The sequence below is a fragment of the Solanum lycopersicum genome, chromosome 3 (genome assembly GCF_036512215.1).
Source record: "Solanum lycopersicum chromosome 3, SLM_r2.1".
Classification (NCBI taxonomy): Eukaryota; Viridiplantae; Streptophyta; class Magnoliopsida; order Solanales; family Solanaceae; genus Solanum; species Solanum lycopersicum.
The window spans coordinates 59,919,341-59,943,624 of NC_090802.1; the positions used below are offsets into that span (position 1 = coordinate 59,919,341).

Below are 24,284 nucleotides of genomic sequence, written 5' to 3' on the forward strand. Positions count from 1 at the left end.
CATCAATTTCAACATGCAATGGTATACCTCTTGTGAATCTTTTTGATGGAGTTTGAGCATCCATTGATTGAACCAAAATTCTGAAGGAATTAACAACTGAAATGAAAAGGTAGTTTTAAGAAATTAAAAAAAATGAACAAAAAATGATAATGTGAGATGAGTTTTAGGTAGTACCTTGAAATTTTTGAAATAGTTTGAGAAAACGCAATGACGTGTGTGATAGTAGAAGTTGATAGTTTGAAATTACAATTATGGAGAAATTGAAGGAAGAAGAGGAAATTGTATTTAAAGCACAGAAAAAAGGGAAAAGAGGATTTTGTTTTGCATAATTTTTTTTATACAAAATGGCGGGACCTGGTATAGCAAACTTACGGAGAGTTTGTCCTTTAAAGAGAATAACTGAAAGGAGGTTATTTGATTTAATTACCTTCCTTAGTTTGTGTTCTCCACAATTTTCACAATTTTTTTTATAGCTATAAAACAACTTTTTAAATAGTATCTTCTAGCCTTCTTATCTATTTATGTAAATAATGTTCTCTGGAGGGTAAAACTTCGCTAATTTGTAAATATAAGGGACTATTTGTGTTATATATGAAAAGTCAAAAAGAATGATGTTTGAGTCTAAATCGGAGCATGTAGGGTTTCTTCCTTCAACTTGATTACTTGAAATAGTTTTCGGCAATGGCACAAAATATGCCTGATTGGTCTCAACTTCAACATGAGTTGCTTGCTCTCATAGCTAGGCGTCTGAATCTGATTGAAGATTACTCCATCTTCCGTACTGTCTGCAAATCCTGGCACTCTGCAGCTACTAAGAACAATTTTAACAGTGACCTGCCTAGAGTTCCATGGCTGATGTTAGCTGAAGAAGAGGAGGAGGATGGTCGAAAATTCTTCAGTCTCTGTAATGGCATGATTCTGAAGAAGAGGATCCCGAAAGCTAGTAGAAAACTATGTATGGAGTCTCTGGGTTGGCTTATTACAGTCGGACAAGATAATGGTGAAGTTAGTCTATTACATCCCTTTTCCGGTGTTCAGATCGAATTGCCCCATCAGAACTCTACCGCAGATAACAATGGACGTCGGAGCAGAATCCCATGTACCTTTTTTAAGAAAGCAGTTCTGTCAGCTAGTCCTTCTCATGCATCCGACTACATTCTCATGGTCATTGATTGAGGTTATATCAAGTTTTGGAGACGAGGAGATTTGAGATGGAACAGGATTGTCTTGGATCAAGGCACTCACTCGCCACGTTTTGCGCGTGGTGGTCGTGATTTGGTATATTTCAATGGCTACCTTTATGGAGTAGATCGTTTAGGCCATATCATAGTTTATGATGTTGCTGGCCCTCAATCCACTACAAGTCATATGGTTGCTGAGATACCATTCGAACATGGAGTTGTTGCAGGAGAACTGTACATCCTAGAATCACTAGGATATCATTATTTGTAGTTTCGCGCAAGGGACTCCATCTAAATATTCCACATACCTATGAAGAGCTCAAAATAGAATTTCGTGTTTTCCAGATTGATTTAGCTTCTGGCAAAGGGACAGAAACCAGTGAATTAGCATTTTTTGTGGGTTATAATGCCCTTCTATTTCAGTCCAAGCTTCTCAATTTCCAGGAATCAAGTCCAATCATATTTATTTCACAGATCATTATTTTGGATCATACCTAACCCTTGAAGGAGGAGGAGGAGGGTTGGACATGGGGGTGTTCAGCTTAGCAGATGGCAGCATCCAGCCGCATTACAACGGTGTTTCCCTCAGTTGTATTAGTCCTCCAACTTGGGTCACACCAACTCTATATTGAGTTAGACACCTTCCTTTATTTACGCTATTTATAATGCTGCATGTTCTTGTTTAACCATGATTGTGACTATGTTTTAAACAATTACGACCTCTATATGAGTGGTACGCCCGACTAGTTGTAAATGAACCATTGATGTAACCATTGTTCATTTTAAAAATTCAAAGTTGATTCAAGTGTCTTCGCTTTGATTTCAAATATATAACAATTTCTCAATCTTCCACAAATTTGGAACCTGTAACATGTTCAATGTGGTACTTTCCATCAACTTTCAAGCAGAAAGTGGACCAACAATAAGAGCTGATTCCTTCACCCTCTGAAAAACAGAGAACAGATACAGTAACAGGGAACAATACCAAGAGGACTCATCTCATCTAGACTGACCTTCTGAATGAACAACCAGTGCCTCTTTTCATGCCAAATCTTTGGGCTGCTTTGGCCATTTTGTCAGACCTTAAGAAAGGATGTGTTGATTACGAAAATGGACCGGTGTGGAGATGTGGGAACTACTATTGATAGTTTCTGGCGTTTTTTCTATTTTATCATCCTCATGTTATTAGACAGTTACCACTCCAAAAGAAATTAAAACTTCGAAATCTACACAATTTAGCATGTCAATTTTCACCACTTAATTAAGTTAATAAGAATATAAGCAGGTTTATATTTAGTTGCAAAATCTTAAATCATACAGTAACTTGAAGAATCAAGTAGTCTCTATACGTGTACATACATAACAATTACTAAAATACAATCAATTTCTTCATTCTTCAAACAAAACTTTAGATGATGCAACATTGATATAAGTTGCACTTATATGTTCTTCTGGTACACACATTTGAACTAAGTCTCTTCGTCTTCTTCTCTGGATCAATCAAACACTAGAAAACGACTTTTTCCCTATAGTCCAAGTGTGGCGGAGAGCTTCCAGATGGAAATACATCCAACGAGTCCTACATGTTATCAGAGCAGGATTCATGTTAACAAACTAAATCTGTTTTCAAATATTTAACATTTGTTAGCGTATACCATACCTGTTAGTGCATCCATTAACGACCAAGTTCTTCTGTGCGAAGCTGAATGGACTGCACATAATGTTAAACATGTGTGATGCAAAACTTCGAGTAATAGTTTGACTCTCGAGAAGCAAAAAGTTCCATATAGATTAAATAAAGGGAGTAGTATGATGAATCACCTGAATCACAATTGGAAGTAGAATTCCATGATCCGCACATACACAAACTGCTAAAATCATTAACATCATAGCCACAAGATCCTCCTGTTGCCTCACAAGCTTTACAAAATGAGTCATCTCCTTCAACTGAATACTTGACTCTTATGCCATAAGACCATCCATGAGGTCCATCCACTCTCAATGGAGCTAAACTATAAGCACTACTATACCCTTGACAGCTAAGTTTAGTCAAATTAATAGCCTTAATAGCTTCAAACGAAACTGCACAACAATCAGGTGGACCTGATCCATACACTACCCCCACTTTTTTCGGCCCAATAATATCCCAGCCCGGACATCCATAATACTCCTCACAGCCCATCCCGGAAACATTCCGGCACGGCAAATGCTTCCCCGGAAACCCTTGGAACAGCGGCGATTCCGCCGTACAACCTAGCAGCATGAACACATTATCCGCCGTAGGGTTCAAATACGGCTCCCGCCACCGCTCAACGACGAAGCCGTTGCCGCGATGACCGAATACTATCGACGAGCAAGTTGACATGTGAGGATCGTCTAAGGTTAGGGATTCGTAAGCGTAATCAATGTCCAATACGCGATAGGATCCAGAGCTAATGTGAAGCATTAGAACATCGTTGATGCAAAATAGGAGATCTCTGTAACCGGAATGGCCGCAGCCAGATTGAACTGCGAAAGGGTAATCTACTGTTAAGTTTCCACAATATGATCTGCATTTATGTGCATCGCCATGGCTGTTAACTCCACGGAGTACTGTTAGAGTTTGACATGTACTAATTAAGAAAAAAGCTGTGAGTATATTAGCCATGGCTGAGAAGGAAGAAGAAATGGGAGGAAGTATAATGGGTCTCAAAGGGAGAAAAACAGAGTAGTGTTTTGAATGATAACAAAAATATATTTTTTTACTTCAGAAAAAAGAAAAAGTTGATAGATACTTTGCTTGGTATGCTAAGAAAATGGTGATACTTCATTAACAGAGCTAAGTTAGACTGCATGATTTATGGGGTGGGACCTGTTGCGGAGCTACGGGGGTAAGGGGTTCATTCCGATTCTAAAGCATAAAAATATTTTATATAAGAGTATATATATATTAGATATTAGTGAAAATCACGACTTACGTCAAACTTTATTCACATGGTGAGTTGAATATGTTACAGGGGATTTCTACTTTTATGGTGAGGCCATTCTGGTTTCTTTAAGAAGATTTGGGTAACTTTTTAGCTTTTCTGTTTGCTTTAATTTGCTTTTAGGCACTGCAGACTGGTAGAAATTTTGAGGGATATGATGTTGTTTGTGTGTTGGATTGCTTTATGGTGAAGTTTAATTTAGAATAAGGATCATAGTGATGGTGATTGACCCCAAGCTAGCTTTTGTGCATGTTGGGCCATTATAATTGATTTATGTATGAAACATTAAGTAGTGCTGTCTTTCCTTTTTAAAATTAAACCATTATATTTTTGTTTAAGATAATTTTATGGTGGGACGAGCTCGACTTAGAAGTTATAAGCACCTGCTACACCAACTCAGTCACTCTTACAGGTTACGTTGTACTATTATTACTATAATGTATTGTGTGTCGGCCGGCCGTTTGACTTAGAAAAGGATTGTACTCACTGAGACATTCTCGTCCGGCTATGTACAATGACCTTAAAAAACTATTAATATTAGGACACAAAATCTTTGGCCATATCGATCTGTCAATCATTTTATAATTAACTTTCTGTCTACATACATGTATAAAAGGAACATGCCGTTGGGAAATAAATAACAATGGCATCATCAAAGTCTATAATCAACACAATTCTTGCTCTTAGGATTTTCACTCTCTTGTTCTGTGCTGCTTCCCTTGTGTTAATAATTCTTACTATGCTCCGTGGCAGCATAAAATCCGAATTCCGCGGTATCAAGAGCTATAGGTATGTGCTTGGTGCCGCAGCTGGTGGAATTTTATACTCATTGATTCAGCTACCTTTTGCAATGTATCATGCAGTAAAAGAGAAGAGATTGATTAGAGGCAAATTTCTCCCAATGTTCGACTTTTACGGAGATAAGGTGAATATATTCCCTCAGAAGTTTGTTAAATTTTTAATAATTTTGACAAATGAAATGAATTGTAATTGCAGGTAATAGCATTTTTGTTGGCAAGTGGTGTTGGTTTGGGATTTGGAGTGAGCTTTGAATTTAAAGATATAAAAAGAGGAGAAACCATAGAGAGGGGATATATTACAAGTGGTCTGCTGCTGGCTGGATTTATAACTATGGCTATACTTACCATTCTTACTTCCATGAACCGCAAAGGAAGAGGCTTCTAGTTACCTAGCCTTAGGCTTCACATATATTAGTTTTATTTTAAGGTGCAATATCACTTTTGTATTTATTTTAATAAAATCTATGAAATAGTATAAATTCATTGTTGTTCTAGTTGTAGTTGTTGTTGGACATGTATGTATATGCTTTGTATGACAAAAATAAAATTATTTCACCAACAAATATGGTGAAGCTAGTGAGTTTTTCCTCCGGGTCTCGATTTCAAATTGTTAGTATGGAAAACCTTTGATAAGGAGCGCTTTTCTTTCCTTGAAAGAGTTTTACATGGCGTGAATTTAAATTAGTCGGGCTCCAATATGAATACTGAACACCGGATAATTTTTTTTTAATGGAAATTCTCTTTAATGATCAAAAAGTTCATATAAATCAGTAATTCCTTCAACATAACTATCATATCCATATGAATGTTTTGCGTATATTCACTTGTCTAGTTAAGAAGAGAACTATACTATAATACAAACATTCGGAGTATTCTTCCCATGACAATGAAGACCGGATGAACGAATTTCAATGTGAATACTAAACATGAGATGAAAAATTAATTATTATTTTTTAACAGAAATACTGTTAAGTGATTCAAAAGTCCATATACATCATAAATTCATTCCACGCCTATTATATACCATATGCGTATTTTACATAAATTCACTCATCTAACTAATACCTTAATCACTTGTCTAGTTAAGAAGGGAACTAAACAAACACTTGACTATTCTTCCCATGACAATGAATCCATATAAGAGAGAAATTTAACCAACTAATACTAGAACGATAATCACAATCCTTAACATAAAAATATACAAATATACAAATACAACAAATTATTTCAATTCTTATTATGTAAATATTTGGAATAATTACTTGGATGAATATCTTTAATAAATAATTGCTAATTTTAGCAATATTTTTTATTTATCTCTACCATTTATAACAATACACAAGAATGTTATAATCAATCTGCAATATGTAATTAAAGTGAATTATGTATGCAATAGCCAATACATATGTATTATAACTGTTGTTTTAAATATATTATGTTTGTTTGGTTACAAATTGACACGTTATATTATAAGTGAATTAAAATATGTGATAAATGTATTATTCATTAATAAAACTTGTATTATATATGATGATAAATAATTCTTGGTAATATGTATTAAAATTATATTATAAATATATTACAGAAAATGTTATTACTAAAATGGTAAATATTTTTTTAAAAAAATTAGGGATATTTAGGTAAGTTTCCCACACATTTTCCCCAAACTAACCGATTCTTGAATCGGCCCACCAAAGCGATATTAGGCTCGGCCCGGATCAAGGCCCATTTCCCTGACCCAAATCAAAAAGGGTCGGATCTGATCCGGCCCGACATATTCAGCCCGAATCGAACATCCAAGTCGGCTTATTTTCAGCTAAGGGAGACTGAAATCATAGATGAATTACTCGATTGTCTGATTTGCGATTACAAAGAGAGAGGCGTCTTCTCCATTATCAATGGAATCCTCAGAGATAACTGAAGAAGAAACGGTACCTGTGAGTTTTTTTTTTTTCATTTATCTCTCTATATTTGAATTCGTGTATGATTACTTAGTAACTAGCTATTAGGTCACTGTTCCTTACTGTTTTTCTTGTTAATATCTTCTACCTGATGGATTCTCCAATCTGAAATTACTCGAAAAACCACCACTCCCAAAACTCACTCCCTCCGTTCGAATTTGTTTGTGTGATTTTGACTTGACATGTAGTTTTAAGAAAGGAGAGAAAGACTTTTGAATCATGATAGAAATACATAGAATGTACCAAAATATCCAAATATACTACGTGAAAAGTTTAAATTAAATAGTCACTCAAAAAGGAAAGATTTTTTGAACGGGCTAAAAAGGATTGTTTTTGAAATGGACTAGAAAGGTAAGTAACACAAACAAATTGAAACTGAGGGAATACTTCAATTTCTTCATTGAGGCAATCAAAAAGAGTTGGTTATTTGATTGGGAATTAGGGATTTTTGTCATGATTGTTTTTAAGTTCTAATCTTTACTTCTTTGAAGGATTTGCCGTTCCAGATACTGTTTGGTTCAGCTAGCTGTTGTAATTGTCTTACTTGTTATTCCTATTCCCCGCCAATGCTGTTCCATTGATAACCTTTATAATCGGAAGTGTTTATTTCCTTGTAACTCAGCTTATGGGTGCAAAGTATAGAACAATCCAAAATCCCATAAAGGGAAGTGTTGATGTTGTTTGACACCAGCGTATAACTAGCTAAACTATGAGGTATCTATATATGTGATGCTAATCAGTTGGGAATTGAGGAACTGTCGGACTACTTTATTTGACTCATCTTGGTTTTGCTTAGCTAAACTTATTGGTTTGAAACTTTTATTTACCTCTCTATGTATGTTATCTTTTTTTTCAGAGATCTCAGAAAATGGCAGGAACTGTAAACTGGGGCACTGCTACTGTAATTGGGGTATTTGCTGGCCTTTTTTATGGAGGTAGCAAGGAGGCTGCTGCTTCTGTTGTCAGTACCCTTCCCTATGTAACTATTATGTCGCGTTAACTGATTTCCTGCTGTTGCATTTTGACTTAGGAAATTGGAGAGAGGAAATGCTAATTGTGAAGCTTTGGACAGTAGTAATGTCACATTGTCTAAACAGTAAATGGGAAATCAAACTACATATTTAGAAGTACAAATAAATTTTGAATTGTTTTTCAAAAAAACAACAGAAGACCTGCTGTTGCATTTTGACTTAGGAAATTGGAGAGAGGAAATGCTAATTGTGAAGCTTTGGACAGTAGTAATGTCACATTGTCTAAACAGTAAATGGGAAATCAAACTACATATTTAGAAGTACAAATAAATTTTGAATTGTTTTTCAAAAAAACAACAGAAGAAAACTCATGGTTTTCTTGAAACTCCCAGAACTTATGACCATGTTAACCTTGTATATGTGTATCTTCTTTTGCAATTACATCAAAAAGGGGGCAAAAAGATTCTGCTGCCTTTACTATTTTTTCGGAATGTATCTATTAATTAGAAGAACCATCCCTCGAGGTAACTGGACATGATAATTTTTAATCATCCAGCTTGAGCAAGAATAAAAAGAACTAAATAAATACATACATCCACCTATATAAGGTTGATTTCCTGCTGTGTTTACCCAGAGGTCTGGAGGAAAGCTGCAATTAATAGGATTTCCCTAGTCCTTTCTTCCCAAAGGAAAGAGCGTGCAATTATTTTCTTTCTGCGTGAATGGTTCCTCTAGTATTCATGTGACTTTCTCCTTTTTTAACAGAGCAAGGATGCTGAGGTGATGTTAAAGCTTGGGAGCACAGCAGATAAGCGTGAACAGTATCGGCTCATGAGAGATGCCATGGAAAAAAGATTTATACGAGTCACTCGGGGCTCAATAGTTGGAGGAATACGCCTTGGAATGTTCACTGCTGCTTTTTATGGATTGCAGAATTTGCTTGCTGAAAAGCGTGGTGTGCATGATGTTTATAATGTTGTTGGAGCTGGTTCTGCTACAGCTGCAACATTTGGTCTAATTAGTAAGTGGTAGAGTTTGGGTATCAGAACCTCTATCAGATTATCTCCTCCGCCACTCACTGTTTGTTTTTATGACTTCAGTGCCAGGATCACTCCAATGGCGTGCCAGAAATGTGATGTTGGGTTCTGCTTTGGGTGCTGCAGTTTGCTTCCCTCTTGGTAATAGAATGTGACCTGCTTATTAATATTAATCCATCAAAGTGCTCTTTACTTGCTCAAAGTTCTTAACCTTACAGTGTTGTTAATGCTACTAAAACTTATAAATTAGTAACTTCAGTTCATTTTAGATGATTTAGCTTATCATCTCTGCTAAGTCTGCCTGGTTTCAAATTATGAGTATCGCATGCACTTATGTATTCCTTAAGCATGAAGAATCATGTGAAGTAGGGACAACCTATGGGTGGGCTATGTTGTTTCTTTATTAAAAATAAACTTACAGCTTTACTAAAATAAATTTGTTCTAACAGGGTGGCTTCATTTGAAGCTTGTAGAGAAAGCCAATGAAGGGACAGGGACAACTGATGGCAATGAAGTTAAGGGTGGTGTAGGTGCCGCAATTGAGAGACTTGAAGGGCACTTAAACAAAGGTGATGTTAAATCCACATGAACCAGAATCTGATCTTTTCTTCACCTGTATGATGGGTGATATAACAAAATCCACATTCCCTCTTTTCCTGCCCTGTTCCCTGTCAACGGAGCTGTAAAGCTCGCTAATTTGGCCTTCATGTTTTTCGTTCAGAGTGGAATCCTTTATGTATTACATTATAGGATTGTTTTGATAGTTTGTGCTCTTCATAGATACATGAAAAGAGCGTGGACCAACATTTTGATGTTACAAAAATAACCAAAAAACATGGAAGAGGATATGGTGTTTTATCAGGATCATCTCCTTCCCTTGTCAATATTATGGCAGAAATAGTTAATAACCAGACTATTTTTTGTTTTTGAGGATTACATTTTATTTATTGTTCATCCCTGTCATATTTGTCAATATTATGGTAAATATAGTTTAAATCAGAGGTGTCTTTTGTCGAGAATTGTGTTGATTTAGCATAGTGGTGACTTTTCTTTTTGGCCATTATTGGTGCATCTCCAGTTGGAATGCTTTGTGTAAAAAGAATCTCAGTATGACGAGCTAAAGACTATCTGTACATTACTAGCTCTTTTGAGATGCTAAATTTAGCACCTTACATTATCATATTGAAATTTGAATGCTGAGCTTTTGACGTCCAACAAGTTAAACCAACACATATTTCTTTGATTGGTTTATATTGTGTGAAACGTTCCATATTTTACATTGTAAAATCTTAAGACCACCGAATTGCTGTTAATAAAAATACATTACAACGTAATGAAGTCTTCTATCTTGTGAAACAACACTCTTTTTTCAACCAAATTGCTATCAAAAAAATACATTACATTGTAGTGAAGTTTCCTATCATACGAAGCAACTCATTTTTCTCGCCTGGCAACGACATTTACTTCCTGAAATGCAAAAGTAGCACAGTAATGAGGCCACAATGGTAATTATCGTCGTCTTCTATATGGATGGAGCGCTGAACACAAATCATTCAGCTCGCACTCTGGCTGAGAAAGGACACAAACCATTTGGTGCCAAAAAAATGTTACCGCTATTTAAGCGAGGGAGGCATGAGAGCTCCACTCCGGTTCAGTTTTGGTTCACTTTTATGACTTATCATTACCTGTAAAACAATGGCACAACAGAATTCAGTTATTTAAATTCAAGGGAAGACGTCAAAGGTAAGAATAAAAGAAACAACTTACCCTCAACGCCATTAGTTAATGTATTTTCTGGTGCCGGCTTTACTGTTCTTTTTGCTGACTCAGCTGCAAAAATAATTACCCAACCATCAGTTTTTGTACAGTCAACCATGGAAAGTACCCTTGCGAGCATATCATTACTAAAGAACTCACCTTTAAATTTCCTTTTCTTGTTCGCCCTCCTCCTTTTTCTCTCTGCTTGTGTCAACTCTGTTTCTTCTTTAACATCTCCTTTGCCAGTAAATACTTCCTCGGGAGCCAGCATAGCTGCATCAGAGACCGCCATAGGTGCAATCTACCATAGAACAAATCAATATCAGCAAATATAATTGAGCAACAATGAAGTTATGCAAGTTGATTTGATAATAAGAACTGTCTACTTATTCAGGTCAACTCACCTCTTCCATGGCAAGTGCAGGGACATTTGCTTGGATAGACATATCTTCTATCACCTAACCAAGTTGAGTCATGGAGAAGTAACATGAGACGAACCGTTTAGAGATGGGAAAATCACACCAAATGTACATTGTTATAGCATACCGGTTTTGGAGTGAAGTGGAAATGAGACAGTGCATCCAACTTCAAGCACAGTTTCTTAAACAGCATTGTGGCCTGTATTGACATTCAAAATAGAGCATACTCAATTAAAGGTGCAATCAAGTAAAGCAATTAAGACTGATTCATCCCTTCCTTCCCTACTCCACACGCTACCCAAACTTTTGAAGTTAAAAGAGAATTCTTCCTCCCCTTAACATGCTGTAATTTGATAGAAGTTTGTTAACGCAATTACCCAACAATTACTTTCTATTACATTGCTCATAATTTTCAAACAGCAATAACATTTTTCAGTCTAGAGTAATCATGAAAAAAAAAAATGCACCCAGTAGTCCGACATATGCATAAGACAGGTATGTAAGACGAGGCAAATACAGGGGGGTAAATGACAAAGTTAAGAAGAACAAGAACCACTCCTGCTTTAAAGTAGAGGGCTGGATTATAGGTGAGAGATTAAACACCTCTTTTTTCTGCTCATCTGAGAAGGATAATGCTGTTGACACAAGGCCAGTCTTCTGGACATATTCCTCCTGCAAAAATATATAATAAAGTGGCAAATAAGATAACAGATTTTCTTTTGAAAGTTCGTGAATGAAGAATTTAGAGTACACATATTTACAGCAGTAGTTGCTGCCAAAAGTACCAGTCTCCTCGAGTAACATGAATAAAGGAGCACTAACCTCATAAATTTCGCCAAGTCCCTTTTTGCTTTTATTGTCGTCCTGCAAATTGATAAATCAAAAAGAAATATCAAATCACAGCATTGTTAGTAACAGCTATCCACTTGAGATCAGGATATAGGATCCACTTAATTGGACAAGTATATATTTTTACATATAGAAACGTTATTTACCAGTTCTTTTGTTTCTCGTGGTGCTCTGGATGGCAAGCTGGGACGCTTCTGAACATCATCAAATCGGCCCTATATGTTACAAGCTGGGGTCAGTTGCTGGTTACACCTTGTTTCATGCAGATTCAAATGTTGGCTAGGGTGCCAGAGAAGAAAAGGAACAGATAGACCAATAACAAAAGAACAAACACTGATATGATCCTAACATCTGCAAGGAGATTCTTTCCGATAAAGTAAGCCATACAAGTGTAAGGAGCTTCTATAATTTCCACGTGCTTTACCCATGAAAAAAGAAGGATCAGGCTCGCACTGAGGGGCGTGTTGAGAAAATAATTAACTACATAAAAGTGTGTTCTCTCTAACAAGTTAAACTTTTAGATGAGATATTCACACTTCAACAAAATGTTACACTCTTTTCAAGTGCATTTTTCTAAACGAGAGTCTAGAATTGTAGTTAAGCGCACGTGCCTATCTCTACATGTGAACCAAATTCCCCAAGAAATTACTAGCAAGCACTTCTCTAAAGAATAATTCCATACTTATAAACTAATTTGTCGATAAAGGGTGTTCAACTTATTAACCGTCACTTTATGTGTCTATGCCACTGAAATCCACCCTCGAACCCTACTTATGGTTTTGTTCTTTTAAGTTTTATAACATTAGATATGTAAGCAGCAAGAAAAGAATATTCACCTCAATGATACGTTTCTGAATTATTTCTTCAAGTGTTGCAGTAACCTCTTCAGTGATTACAGGGGCAGGTCTCACATTGTGCTCAAAATCCAGATCAACTTCCAATGCACTATTCTTTGGCCTTTTTGCAGCAGTAACCTGACAATAAAGATTATTCAAACATACAGAACCGAAGACGCCATATGTGGTACATATATCTGATACATGTTGATGAATGAGTGATACGGAAATATAAAGGAAGAGGGAACAATTAGAAAGGAAAAGATTTATGAAGATAGTAAGCAGCATCTATAATGAGAGTACGGGAATAACCAAAATTCGGTTTTCATCTTGGATCTGGGCTTCTATATTCATGAACAGGTGTTTCTTCCAAGAAGATACTTAAAACAAGTACGGGCATTATGAAATAGAGATCTTACTTCTCCTTGCATAGTCCAGGACTTCTCTTCCAAGTTTGCTTTCTCCATATCCTCAATTGTAGATCGGAGTTTTTCAAGCTCCTTTTCATGGGTAGAAAGGCTTCGCTTCTTCTAAAACAGAAGAAGAGAATAAATTAGACAGAGGAAACATTTATAGATCACTTACTCATTCATCTTCATACACTTTACAACTGAAAGGACATAAAGTATACTACCTGATTGTCATCAATCATGTCATCATCGGTTCCCATGTCATCTGATAGATCCGATGATTTAACAGTTTTCTTCTGTCCAGTACCCTTTTTCGAACCAAAAAAGTCCTCATATCTGTGTATCATCAAGAAAAGTTTGAGAAAATTAGAAGTGTCAATATTTCAGGTAACATTAGTTTAAAACCTCATTGTCATGTATAATGTGATTGACATTCCATGTGAGGGGTGAAAAATAGTGGAAGGAAACTGTGATCGCACAAGTGCAGGGTGTCATATTATTAAGCTAAGAACAACAAATATGGAATGTAATTCTGCAAGGTTTCAGCCCATTTCAGAAAGTTGGTGCTTGCAGATACTTAAATAAAACTTTGAAACATGTTAAGTGGTTGTACCATCAATGACCACTGATTAGAACATCAGTGAAATATAGAGGGAGAAAGAAAGCACAGGCTCCTCTGATATTAGCAAACCAGAGAGCATGTTCATCCGAAATCACTAATCTAGTACTAGTTAACTGTCACAATGACATAATATAGAATACAATTGCTGGGGAGGCAGAAAGAACACCCCAGCATCTGCAAGGAAAATCCTGACAACATAAAGACAATGTTTGAGCTTGAGCAGAGAGCCTAATCACATTGTATTATCCAGTCCTTCTCGGTTTAAGGCAATATGCAAAATCTCACTCAATCACCCTTCACAGCCAAATCTATTCTGCCTAATTCACATCAACGATACTACCTAATGGACAATCCTCAAGTCCTGAAAAACAACCAGAAGAATTTAAAGTGTCTTTTAGTCAAATGGACCGAGACATATTGCTTTTCTATCCCCTTTAGATCATTGAGCTAAGACCAAAACTGCCAATTCTTCTCAACCTTTGGTAACTAATTCATGTTTTATTTTTCATAGAATACTAAAAGGATCAATAAGTACATGGAGAAAAGACACACCTGGCAATTTCTGTACCTTCATCTTCATCATCTCCGAGGCCCATTAACCCAAGCTGCAAAAACAAGATACTGGTAAAAATGTATGCTTTATTAAAGAAGAGCAAATCTGCAGTCACCAATCTACTTGCAATCATAATTAACTCAGGCAAAATATCTGAACCACCAAACGACTAAACAAAGTCCGCCTTCATTTTCAAAATCAGCAAATTCTTACCTCGTCATCTTCCTCTTCGTCCTCCTCGTCACCTTCTTCACCATCTTCTTCCTCTTCCTCTTCCTCCTCCTTTTTCTTGTTACTTCTTATCTTTTTAGTCTTTCCCTTCAATCCATACTCCCTTGCTTCATCATACTCCATATACTCTTCCAACTCATCTATCTTGAAAAACTTATCTTCCACTCCCCCTACCCCACCATTTTCCTCCTTCTCCTCCACGTCTTCACTCTTCTCACCATCATCAGCCTCTTCTTCCTCTACCTCCTCTTCCTCCTCCTCCTCCTCCTCATCATCATCAGAATCATTCATATCTACATCATTTAAGTCCTCACTTTCTCCATCGAATGCCAGTTCCTCTTTTTCCCTCTCCAAATTCTTCTTTTTTCCACTGTTACCTGAACCTAAATTGAAACTCTTTGAAATTTCTTCCGGTTTCTTCTCAAATTGTCTGATTTGACGACCGAGAGAAGCAAGTAAGGGCTCAGATTGAAGGTCAATTTGCTGCCATATTTGCTCGGCATCAAAACCATCTGTCAAGAGCTGAGCGAAGGGCGACTTCGGAGTGTAGGGTTTGAGAGAAGAATATAGGTACTTAGAAGCTAATCGAGCGGCTTCGGAGAGTTCCGGTGATGCTGAGAGATAAAGAGGTGGTTCAGTTGATTTAAGCCGCCGGAGGGCATTAACGCCGCCGGCATTTTGGCTGTCGTCGGTTGCCATTGAGGAAGATTGATGGTGTGTTCTTTGTTCACAACTACTAGAGGTTGTAGGGTTTAACAAAGGTTTTTGTTTATTTAAGATGTTTTATTTTTATATTTTTGAGAATAAAAAACAAAATAGTCCTTTATGTTTGGGATATGGATCAAAATCATCCCTATACTTTGATTTAAATCATTAGTAGTCCTTCAACTATGACAAATTACTGAAAAATCTATCATGTGAATATTTTGAATTAAAAGCCACCAAAAAAAAAATATTCATTATAGTTGGTTCATTTCTAGACAAATCATAAAAAAGAAAGAAAAAGAAATTGAATTGTGGTTTGCCTAATAATAGGAGAACCTTTTATTTATTATTTATATTTTGAGTTTACGAATATTAATTATGTAAAAGACGATTCACTTATTTTTTAAAGAGACATATGTTTTTTAAAAAAATTGATCTAATATATTGTAAAAAAAATATGTTTTAATATCAAATTCAAAATAACTAGTTATTACATAGAAATATGCGACTTTTATTTATGAATCGTAATTTACTCATATAATAAAATAACATAAGAATGAAATTTTTATTTTTTACAACTCCTACCGGTGCATGTTAATTAAAAATATACAACTTAACAATCCAAATGCATAATTAAACAAATTAACTTCCTATCAAATAAATTTTATGTGTTAATTTCAAATTATAACCGTTATATAGAAGTTTTTTTTTTATTTAATGCTATAGATTTGACTGTTACACCTATTTTATTTTATTTCCTATTTTATTCAACTGTAATAAGATATACATGCATTTTATACAAAAAGCCAAGACTTTAGAGTTCCATCTTCATCTCTCTTTTATGCTCAGGTGAGTTGATCATCAAGGTCAGTTTTTTCTCCCTCCGTCACTAATTTCAACTGCTTCTTGTCGGAAAATTTGATTCTATTCAACGCCGGAAGCTATATTAGGCGAAAATCTTTAAATTTTAATTCAATTATAAAAATAAAATTAAATGGTATCTTGTATGCCCTAGATGTGAATTGAAACCAGTGATTTTGGATGAAAATGTTTAGTTTTTCCCTGTATTTGATGGGATTTCGTTTGTTTCAGTGTATAATTTGTTTATGAGTTTTCTTGAATTGTTGTAATCAGATGAAAATAGGAGAGGGGACAGAGAAGTTATCTTCTATGGTCACCTCTCCTTGTGATCCACTGGGGGATGAGTTATTGCAAGGGCAGTGGTCCAGGGAAGAGACGGATCACAAGGGTATTGAAAAGGGATTAGATTTATATGGAAGCGTGGATGAGAGTGAATTTATGGACAGTATGGATATGGGTGAGGAGTGGATTGGGAAGGTTATTCAACTGCAAAATACGAGTGAAAATTGTGATAAATTATTTGAATCAACGAATTCTTGTGAATCTGCAGAAAATAAGAATAGTGAACTAGTTGGGAAAGAAATTGAAAGCTTTGGGACTAGTGATGGTTCATTGGAAATCAGATCTATGGGGATTGATGATGATTTGGACTTTCTTAGGGATGTTAAAACCATGGGAGGGAGTTTGGAAGGATCAAGGTTGCAATCTGGTGTAGAAATCGGTGGAGCTGAGTTTGTAAAATGTTCCGATGACAGTGAGACGTCATCAAAATATGAGCATTCAGATGGCGAGGACTCAATGTTTGGAGGAAGCACTAATGATGAGAAGAACATTAATTCTTATTATGGAAGAGAGGTACACTGCTCTCTTGAAGAAAATGACAAGGCTGAAAATAAGTTGGTTATGGGTTCGGCAATAGCCTTTGGTTTGGATGATTGGGACGATTTCACACAGGAAAATGGAGAATTTACTCTCTCTTCAATGGTGCATGAAGAACTTCAGCCTGAAAACCAGCCTACTAGTAGAAGTGAAAATGAATGTTTGAATATTACTACAACTGGTGTTATTGAGTATTCTAGTGTAGGTTTAGCAACACCTAAAGAAGAGGACCTTTCAAGTAATCACGAACAAGGTGGTGATAATTTAATCAACTACCTTACTACTTGTTCTGTGGACCCATTGAGTATTTTGAACCATGGCAAACCTGATCATGTTAAAGATGAGAACGCCATGCTTATTACAAACACCCAAATTCAACAGATAAATGAATCGGCAAAGTTCTTTGAGCAGTCTTGTGCTTTCAAATTGTTTAATCAGGACAGAAGTCCCCAAACACAAATAGATGAAGTTCCTATCAAAGAGGATCTAAAAATTGAAGGAGGTGAAGGTGCCTATGATGAGACATTAATTCATATCCATGATGATCTTGTTTCCGGAGAAGTGGAGCTAAAACGCAGAAGCTTATCATTGGAACCTATATCTCATCCTGATCAAAACAAATATCATTCATCTACAGAACCTTCCAAAGATGTAAAGTTAGAACTATCTACAGACCAAATTTCATCTACATCATTAGCATCAGTGACTAATGATAATACAAATGCTAAAAGTACCTCCCGTTCAGTTGGTTGCTCTGAATATCATCTTGCATCTAAGGTAAAGTATTGACAAATATATATAAGGATATCACAAGCTTATATATTTTAGATATTCTTGGTGAAGTTCACAAATATATACCATGTTTGCCTTCAATCAGATAAAAATTTGCATCTTTTGCTTGTTTTGCTTTTGCTGATCTCCTAGCTCCTTAGACTGTGAAGTTTAATTGGTGACCTATATTACTACAGTAACTAAGTATAGTTGCTTCACATTGATTTGTACTCATTACATATATTTATCTGCTAGGTGAAGGTCTTTTACCTGATTTTATCTTCAGCAATGAACTGGCTGAAGCATGCCAATGAAAATACTTCTTGAGGTTCTTCCATTAGAAATCCATAAATCTGAAATCATAAGGGTGAATTTGCAAGCATGGGAATTATTTTGTTTCTCTAAAAGTGACTCCCTTTACATACAACCTCTGTTTTTCACCACATGAAGTAATTATTTGATTAAACAATTTGACTTCTCTATCTGAAATTTATGCTTATTTAACACATTGCATTCGGTAGTTTATTTATCAGGAGGTGTATCTGTTAAATCTCCAACTTTGCCAGTGACTAGAAAATGGTGAAAAGTATATAATTACCCGATCTTTGCTTATGTAGAGCCAAATACAGAAGCTAAATAAATGTTCTTGTAATCCTACATATGCAAATCTGCGAACACTGTGACATGTTTTTGTAAATCTTGTTCAATGCATGAAAAATGATCTGTCTGCTTGGTGAATGGAACACGTGAGTTGAATGTCTTAGATCTTAAGTATTGCTTATTAAGAACTGATAAAGATCGGATTCGTGAAATTTAGCTACTTGAAAGAAAAGCTTATTTAGGTAAAGAAGAAGACTTCAGCGTCATAAATGATAAAGTGCTTATTTATATGATGTGGAGTCGAAAAAAGAATTTTTGATACTTTAACTTGCAATTAATATTGGAAGGCCTTTACGTTAGAACTCCTCGAGGGTCCACTTATTTTCACGAGCATTGTCCCTCTTGGACATATACTGATTCTTTCCCGAGTGCAATCAGCAATGATTTCCAGTGACTTCTGCTGTTGTGCTTATGGACCTTCTGTTTGACAGCCAGGGTCCTTCGGTTTATGCTTATGTGGTAGGCAGATCGAAAGAAGAACTATATCATTTGTGCATAATTTTCTGAATGGCTGTTATTGCTGACAGCACATATTGCTTTCATGTTGGTCAATTTTTGTAACTTACTTTGGTGTTAATGAATCTTTCCTCAGTTCTACGTACAAGGCTCCTACTGTTGATGCGTTGTGCTTTCTCTTTCCTTTTGCAGACACAAAATCTTGAGGTAAATGAATTATATGATGAGCTTGTTCATGATATGGAAGAGATATTACTTGAATCTGGTGAATCTCTTGGATTTAATTTTGGTAACAAGATTTATCAATCATATATACCACTTCCTTCAAGAGATGGTGGCTCTACTGCTTCTACTTCTGGTACTGATGATGCTTATGCTGCAATCCAAAACCCTCTGAAATTTGACAGGGTGGAGGTCATTGATACAATACAGAAGATAGGGGATGTTTCACTTAGTGAGAGATTGGTTGGAGTAAGAGAATATACTGCATACAGGATAAGAGTGTGGAGTGGCAAAGATAAGTGGGAGGTTGAAAAACGGTATCGTGAATTTTCTGCTCTCTATTGGCGGTTGAAAAAGTTATTCGCAGATCAGGGAAGGATTCTTCCTTCTGTCTGGTCCTCTGTTGAACAAGAGTCACGGAAGGTTTTCAGAAGTGCTTCTCCAAAAGTTGTTGCTGATCGAAGTGTTCTTATTCAAGAGTGTTTAAATTCCCTTCTCCAGTCAAGGTTTCCTACAGGTGCCCTCAATGTTGTAGTGTGTTTCTTATCTCTGTCTAAGGATCTTCCAGGTTCTCCAACTTATGATACAAATGCACTTCAGTCTCCGTCTACTTTAAGAAGCAGAAACAGAGGGAATGTTTCCAGCTTGGGGAAGACTATTTCCCTCATTGTTAATAAACGGCCTTATAAATCGAATAAACAGTTACTAGATGAACAACATTATTCTTGTGCTGGTTGCTACAAAAATTTTGACGACGGGAAGACTCGAATACAGGAACTTGCACAGACTATGGGGTGGGGAAAACCTCGTTTCTGTGAATATAGTGGTCAGCTGTACTGCTCGTCATGCCATACAAATGATACAGCTGTCTTGCCTGCAAGGATTCTGCATCTTTGGGACTTTAATCAATACCCAGTTTCTCAGATGGCTAAATCTTATCTAGACTCTATCTATGACCAGGTAATGGGAAAATTTCCCAATCAAATTTGACCAAATCTCTGTTTCTTGCCATTCTTTTTGACTGAACAGGCATACATTATGTATCTTCTTTTTTTATATATATAATTAAGCAATTTAATGACACTTGGTCTTGTTTCCTCATCTTGCAATCCAAATATCTTTCTACAATCCAAAAGGATCCAACCAAGGGTGTAAGTAGTCAATGAAAGTGGGTATAACGGCCCTGGAGACTAGGGATTAATCCTAGCAATTAATCCTAGCAGAGACAAAAAAAGCAAAGAACTTGGTGAATTTTGCTCATCTACCTAAACTCTTAAAGTTACATGATACGTAGATAGTAGATACCCGGTGGATTGTTCAAGGTGTGCAATGGCACCGAAAAAGATAAATAACTACGCTTTGACAGGGTTAGTAATACATATGACCTGCTGCTATCATTGGGAGAATCGGCATTAAGCCCCAGCTGTGGAAATCCTCATGTTTTCTCGTCTCCCCCTGGGCTGCAGCCTCCTGTATTCTTACTTCTGGCTCCTTTTCACTATGAGAACGTGAAATAACTGTAGGACTTATGTTTCATTCTTCTGCTCTTGCAGCCAATGCTTTGTGTCAGTGCAGTCAATCCATTTCTGTTCTCAAAGGTCCCAGCTCTGCAGCATGTAACAAATATCAGAAAAAGGATAGGAACTATGCTTCCATTTGTTCGCTGCTCCTTCCAAAGATCCATCTACAGGGGAGTTGGATCTAGAAGATATCTTCTTGAAAGCAATGACTTCTTTTCTCTTAGGGATCTCATAGATCTATCCAAGGGAGTCTTTGCAGGTTAGCATGCAAAACGATATTTTATACTCATGATGCTTAGATACATGTGCTTTGTTGTTAAAGTCCCAGAAAATCTTGTCTTTGGTAGTGACTTATTTTACTTTTATCTTTCTTTTCCATTTTTTTTTTGAAGATTATGAGTGAGGACTATTGTTAGCTCTTGGTTGATCTTATTTGATATTTTTACAGTTATACACTAGCTTGGCCTCCAATCACTCAAGTTGCCATAGAATTGTTCCTAAACTGCACCCTTTTCTTTATTTTGTCCCCACTCCTCTCTCCCTCTAAATCATAGCGGAGCCTGAAAGTACTATTAATCCCTTCTAATTTACATTTACTGTTGCTTTCCAATGAATATGTGAATGTTACTTCCTGCTTGCCAGAACATAGAAAAGAGAATTAGGAGAAATCAGGGAAAGGGTGTCTCTTTAATAGTTCTGACCTGTTTCCCATGTGGCTACATTATTGAGAAAACTGACTTTTTTTGGTCCTATGCTATATGACTTCAAATGCAGCTTTACCTGTTATGGTCGAGACTATATCAAGAAAAATTCTGGAGCATATAGCTGAGCAGTGCCTTATATGTTGTGATGTGGGTATACCCTGCAATGCTCGGCAAGCCTGTGATGACCCCTCTTCTCTCATTTTCCCTTTCCAGGTTGGCAGGGTTATCTTGTTTCATTTATTGATATTTGTTTCTTATTAACATACTGTTTGGGAAGTTGAAGTTAATGAATCACCATTCTGCACTGCATGTTCCAAAAGAATTTAGCTCAAATTCTAAAAAAATTATTTTTTTAATAAAGGTGAATAATTTTATTGACCTAAATGTTGTGACTTAAACTGATGTAATTGTCCACTTCCTATATTTACTTGCATAAGAAATGCCAGACCTTCAAAGATGTAGTTTGTCCTTCAACAGGAAGAAGAAATTGAAAGATGCAAGTCTTGTCAATCAGTTTTTCACAAACATTGCTTTAGGAGGACATCAAGTTGCCCTTGCGGTACTCAATTTAAACCAGAGCTAGAGGGAAATACAAGTAGGGGCAACCATGAGAGCAGTATGGGGAATCTCTCCTTGGCCTTGTCAGGAAAGAAGGCAGACCTCAGTAAAGGGCTTTTTTCTAGAGTATTCTCGAAGGTAAGATCACTGAAATCTAGCGAGGGTGGAGAACAGCAGCCTGAAGATAAGAGTACTGCTATTGTAATGGGCTTATTGCCTCTGACCAACCTCTGAATACCTGTACATATATTCATCCTTGTATCTTGCGTTGCAAGAAAATCATGTGAATTGAAGCTTGTGCTTTAGCTAAGACCTGTAAGAATTGCATATTCTTTCTCTTTTTGTGTCGCTCCATCTTATTTGGTCCTTTTATATTTTCCTTCATTAGACTTGTATTCTTTTGTAATAATTTTCTGAAACAAGGGTGATTTTTTCTTCTATCCATGATCATTTTCTTCTATTATAGCTAAAACTTCTGATCTAATTATACTTTTTGTGAAGTTCAAGAAGCTCAGCTAACTCAGCATTCTTTGGTTTTGCCAATACGTCACGACATAACTTTAGTTTGTATGAACAACTTATCCTACTTATGATAGTCTTTACTGTATGCACTATGCAGTGAGGAATTTGTTCCATCTTTTGTCTATGCACAAAATTTTAGTGATGAGGTTAATAATATATTTGGAGTGATGCAAGTGACTGGTAGTGATAGGACAGAGTTAGCATCCTATCAACTTAAGGATGTAGCTCGTATCTTGTATACTCAATGGAAAGAAAACAGGGGTACAGATGCAGCTCCTATCATTGGGAATGCTTTAGTGAGACTTTTCTTGACAAGTTCTTTCCAAGAGAATTGAGGGAGGTAAAAGCTCAGGATGTCATGAATTTGAGGCAAGGTAGTAGGATCGTCCAAGAGTATGGAATCAAGTTCACCCAAATCTCTAGGTATGTTCTTTATATGGTTGCCGATTCCAAGGCTCAAATGAACAAGCTTCTATATAGGGTATCGACTTACTGAAAATAGAGTACAGGAATGCTATGTTACTGGAAAATATGAACATCTCTAGGCTCATGACTCATGCTCAGCAGGCTGAAGGTGATAAGTTTAGGCAAGATGCTAAGGATAATAAGAAGGCTAAAAAGGTATCTATGACTATTTTCAAAAGAAATAGGGTGGTAAAAATCGTTCGCAGTTTCAGCAAAAGTCTTCAGCTTTAGCGCCTTCATCAACTATTGTTCCATCCTCCAAGTTTCGAAAAAATCAGAACCATCGGATGAGTGAGTTACACGAAAAAGGGATGTTTTGGGTGTTGTCAGTTTGGTCACGGGTTGAGAGATTGTCCTTCTGCTAAGCAGGGTCAAGGAGGGTAACAATAGTAGAACTCAGTCTATAAATTCAGCAGCACCGGTAGGTCGCCTAACTTAGCAAGGTAACTCATCTCGTACAGGTGGCAAATAGCGCCAAAACAGGTTGGATGCTCTCCAGGCTCGCCAAAAAGATTCTCTTGATCTAGTCATTGGTACGTTATGAGTCTTTGACTTAGATGTTTATGCTTTGTTAGATCCAGGGGCTACTCTTTTCTTTGTAAATCTTTATATAGTAGCCAACTTCAATTTTAGTCCAGAAACTCTTGGAGAACCCTTCTTAGCCTCTACTCTAGTAGGTGACCCAGTTATAGCTAGACGGTTATACGAAAATCGCTCATAGTCTCACAAAAAGTCACCTTAGTAGATCTTGTAGAGTTAGAAATGGTAGACTTTCATATCTTTCTAAGCACGGATTGGTTACATTCATGTTATGCCTCGGTCAATTGTACAACTGGGATCTTTCATTTTCAGTTTCCACCCGAACAAATCTTAGAATAGAATGGATAGTAGCTTAGAGCACATAGATGATGAGTTTCTTACCTTAACGCAAAAAAGATGTCTCTAAGAGTTATCTTTATCTTCTTGTTCGAGCTAAGGATTAAAGCTCCGAAAGCCCAACTCTTAAATCAGTTGTAGTAGTCAACGGAGAAGAAAAAAAAACGTCTGCAAATAAGATTCCAATTTTACTTGGGAAAAGGGTTAAAATTATCCTTTAATTTTATTTAATTGGTTGACTTTGCCCTTGCCGTTAAAAATAAGTTATTTTTATCCCTGCCGTTATTGGATTTGAATTCTTGTGTTTTCTGTGTCAAAGAGATGCTAATGATCTGTTACAGTATCGATATACAAGCGGGCAGCATTAATTGGTCTAACTTTTCTCCAATTTGTCCGTGGTAGCAGTATCGATATCACAGACGATTATATTGTATCATACCTAGCATATAAAGAAGGAGAAGAGTTTGACATTTGGGTGTTCAACTTAGCAG

The 24,284-nt window shown here is 36.3% G+C and overlaps 5 protein-coding genes and 1 long non-coding RNA gene across 14 annotated transcripts; 4 read left to right on the top strand and 2 right to left on the bottom strand.

Annotated features, from left to right (window-relative positions):
* Positions 1 to 681: 681 nt before the first annotated feature.
* On the top strand, positions 682 to 1,176 carry LOC101255082 (probable F-box protein At1g65740). Its single transcript, XM_004236487.1, has one exon. It carries the CDS (start codon positions 682 to 684, stop codon positions 1,174 to 1,176), a length of 495 nt encoding a protein of 164 aa, XP_004236535.1.
* A 1,266-nt stretch (positions 1,177 to 2,442) lies between these two features.
* On the bottom strand, positions 2,443 to 3,979 carry LOC101254679 (uncharacterized). The gene is made up of 3 exons (XM_004236172.5): positions 3,003 to 3,979; positions 2,842 to 2,892; positions 2,443 to 2,760 (listed from the first exon to the last, which is right to left on the bottom strand). The coding sequence occupies exons 1-3, from the start codon at positions 3,826 to 3,828 to the stop codon at positions 2,708 to 2,710; spliced, it is 930 nt and encodes a 309-aa protein (XP_004236220.1). The 5' UTR covers positions 3,829 to 3,979; the 3' UTR covers positions 2,443 to 2,707.
* On the top strand, positions 3,563 to 5,523 carry LOC101254780 (uncharacterized). Its single transcript, XR_011220081.1, has 3 exons — positions 3,563 to 3,699; positions 4,901 to 5,072; positions 5,144 to 5,523. It is a non-coding gene; the product is annotated as an uncharacterized lncRNA (long non-coding RNA).
* Positions 5,524 to 6,611: 1,088 nt separating this feature from the next.
* Positions 6,612 to 9,915, top strand: LOC101254184 (uncharacterized). 4 transcript variants are annotated; one of them, XM_004236171.5, is made up of 5 exons: positions 6,612 to 6,884; positions 7,765 to 7,869; positions 8,645 to 8,900; positions 8,980 to 9,057; positions 9,366 to 9,915. In XM_004236171.5, the coding sequence occupies exons 1-5, from the start codon at positions 6,846 to 6,848 to the stop codon at positions 9,503 to 9,505; spliced, it is 618 nt and encodes a 205-aa protein (XP_004236219.1). In that variant the 5' UTR covers positions 6,612 to 6,845; the 3' UTR covers positions 9,506 to 9,915. The 4 variants fall into 4 exon arrangements, with proteins under 4 accessions (XP_004236219.1, XP_010318989.1, XP_025885844.1 ...); XM_010320687.4 differs by having other exon boundaries at positions 6,617 to 6,878; XM_026030059.2 differs by having other exon boundaries at positions 6,724 to 6,884; positions 7,765 to 7,887.
* A 220-nt stretch (positions 9,916 to 10,135) lies between these two features.
* On the bottom strand, positions 10,136 to 15,353 carry LOC101253879 (M phase phosphoprotein 10). 4 transcript variants are annotated; one of them, XR_011220222.1, is made up of 14 exons: positions 14,577 to 15,353; positions 14,363 to 14,415; positions 13,413 to 13,524; positions 13,198 to 13,305; positions 12,779 to 12,916; positions 12,089 to 12,157; positions 11,916 to 11,957; positions 11,697 to 11,765; positions 11,221 to 11,292; positions 11,079 to 11,132; positions 10,834 to 10,975; positions 10,684 to 10,746; positions 10,528 to 10,601; positions 10,136 to 10,383 (listed from the first exon to the last, which is right to left on the bottom strand). XR_011220222.1 is itself a non-coding variant. In XM_010320686.4 (13 exons), exons 1-13 carry the CDS (start codon positions 15,291 to 15,293, stop codon positions 10,585 to 10,587), a joined length of 1,656 nt encoding a protein of 551 aa, XP_010318988.1. In that variant the 5' UTR covers positions 15,294 to 15,353; the 3' UTR covers positions 10,136 to 10,584. The 4 variants fall into 4 exon arrangements, 2 of the variants coding, with proteins under 2 accessions (XP_010318988.1, XP_004236217.1); XR_740763.4 differs by having other exon boundaries at positions 13,198 to 13,308; XM_010320686.4 differs by having other exon boundaries at positions 10,136 to 10,601.
* Positions 15,354 to 16,042: 689 nt separating this feature from the next.
* LOC101254472 (uncharacterized) lies at positions 16,043 to 22,402 on the top strand. 3 transcript variants are annotated; one of them, XM_004236485.5, is made up of 6 exons: positions 16,043 to 16,165; positions 16,434 to 17,816; positions 19,119 to 20,108; positions 20,702 to 20,927; positions 21,443 to 21,585; positions 21,850 to 22,402. In XM_004236485.5, the coding sequence occupies exons 2-6, from the start codon at positions 16,434 to 16,436 to the stop codon at positions 22,162 to 22,164; spliced, it is 3,057 nt and encodes a 1,018-aa protein (XP_004236533.1). In that variant the 5' UTR covers positions 16,043 to 16,165; the 3' UTR covers positions 22,165 to 22,402. The 3 variants fall into 3 exon arrangements, with proteins under 3 accessions (XP_004236533.1, XP_010318986.1, XP_010318985.1); XM_010320684.3 differs by having other exon boundaries at positions 16,071 to 16,148; XM_010320683.3 differs by lacking the exon at positions 16,043 to 16,165 and having other exon boundaries at positions 16,175 to 17,816.
* Positions 22,403 to 24,284: the final 1,882 nt, after the last annotated feature.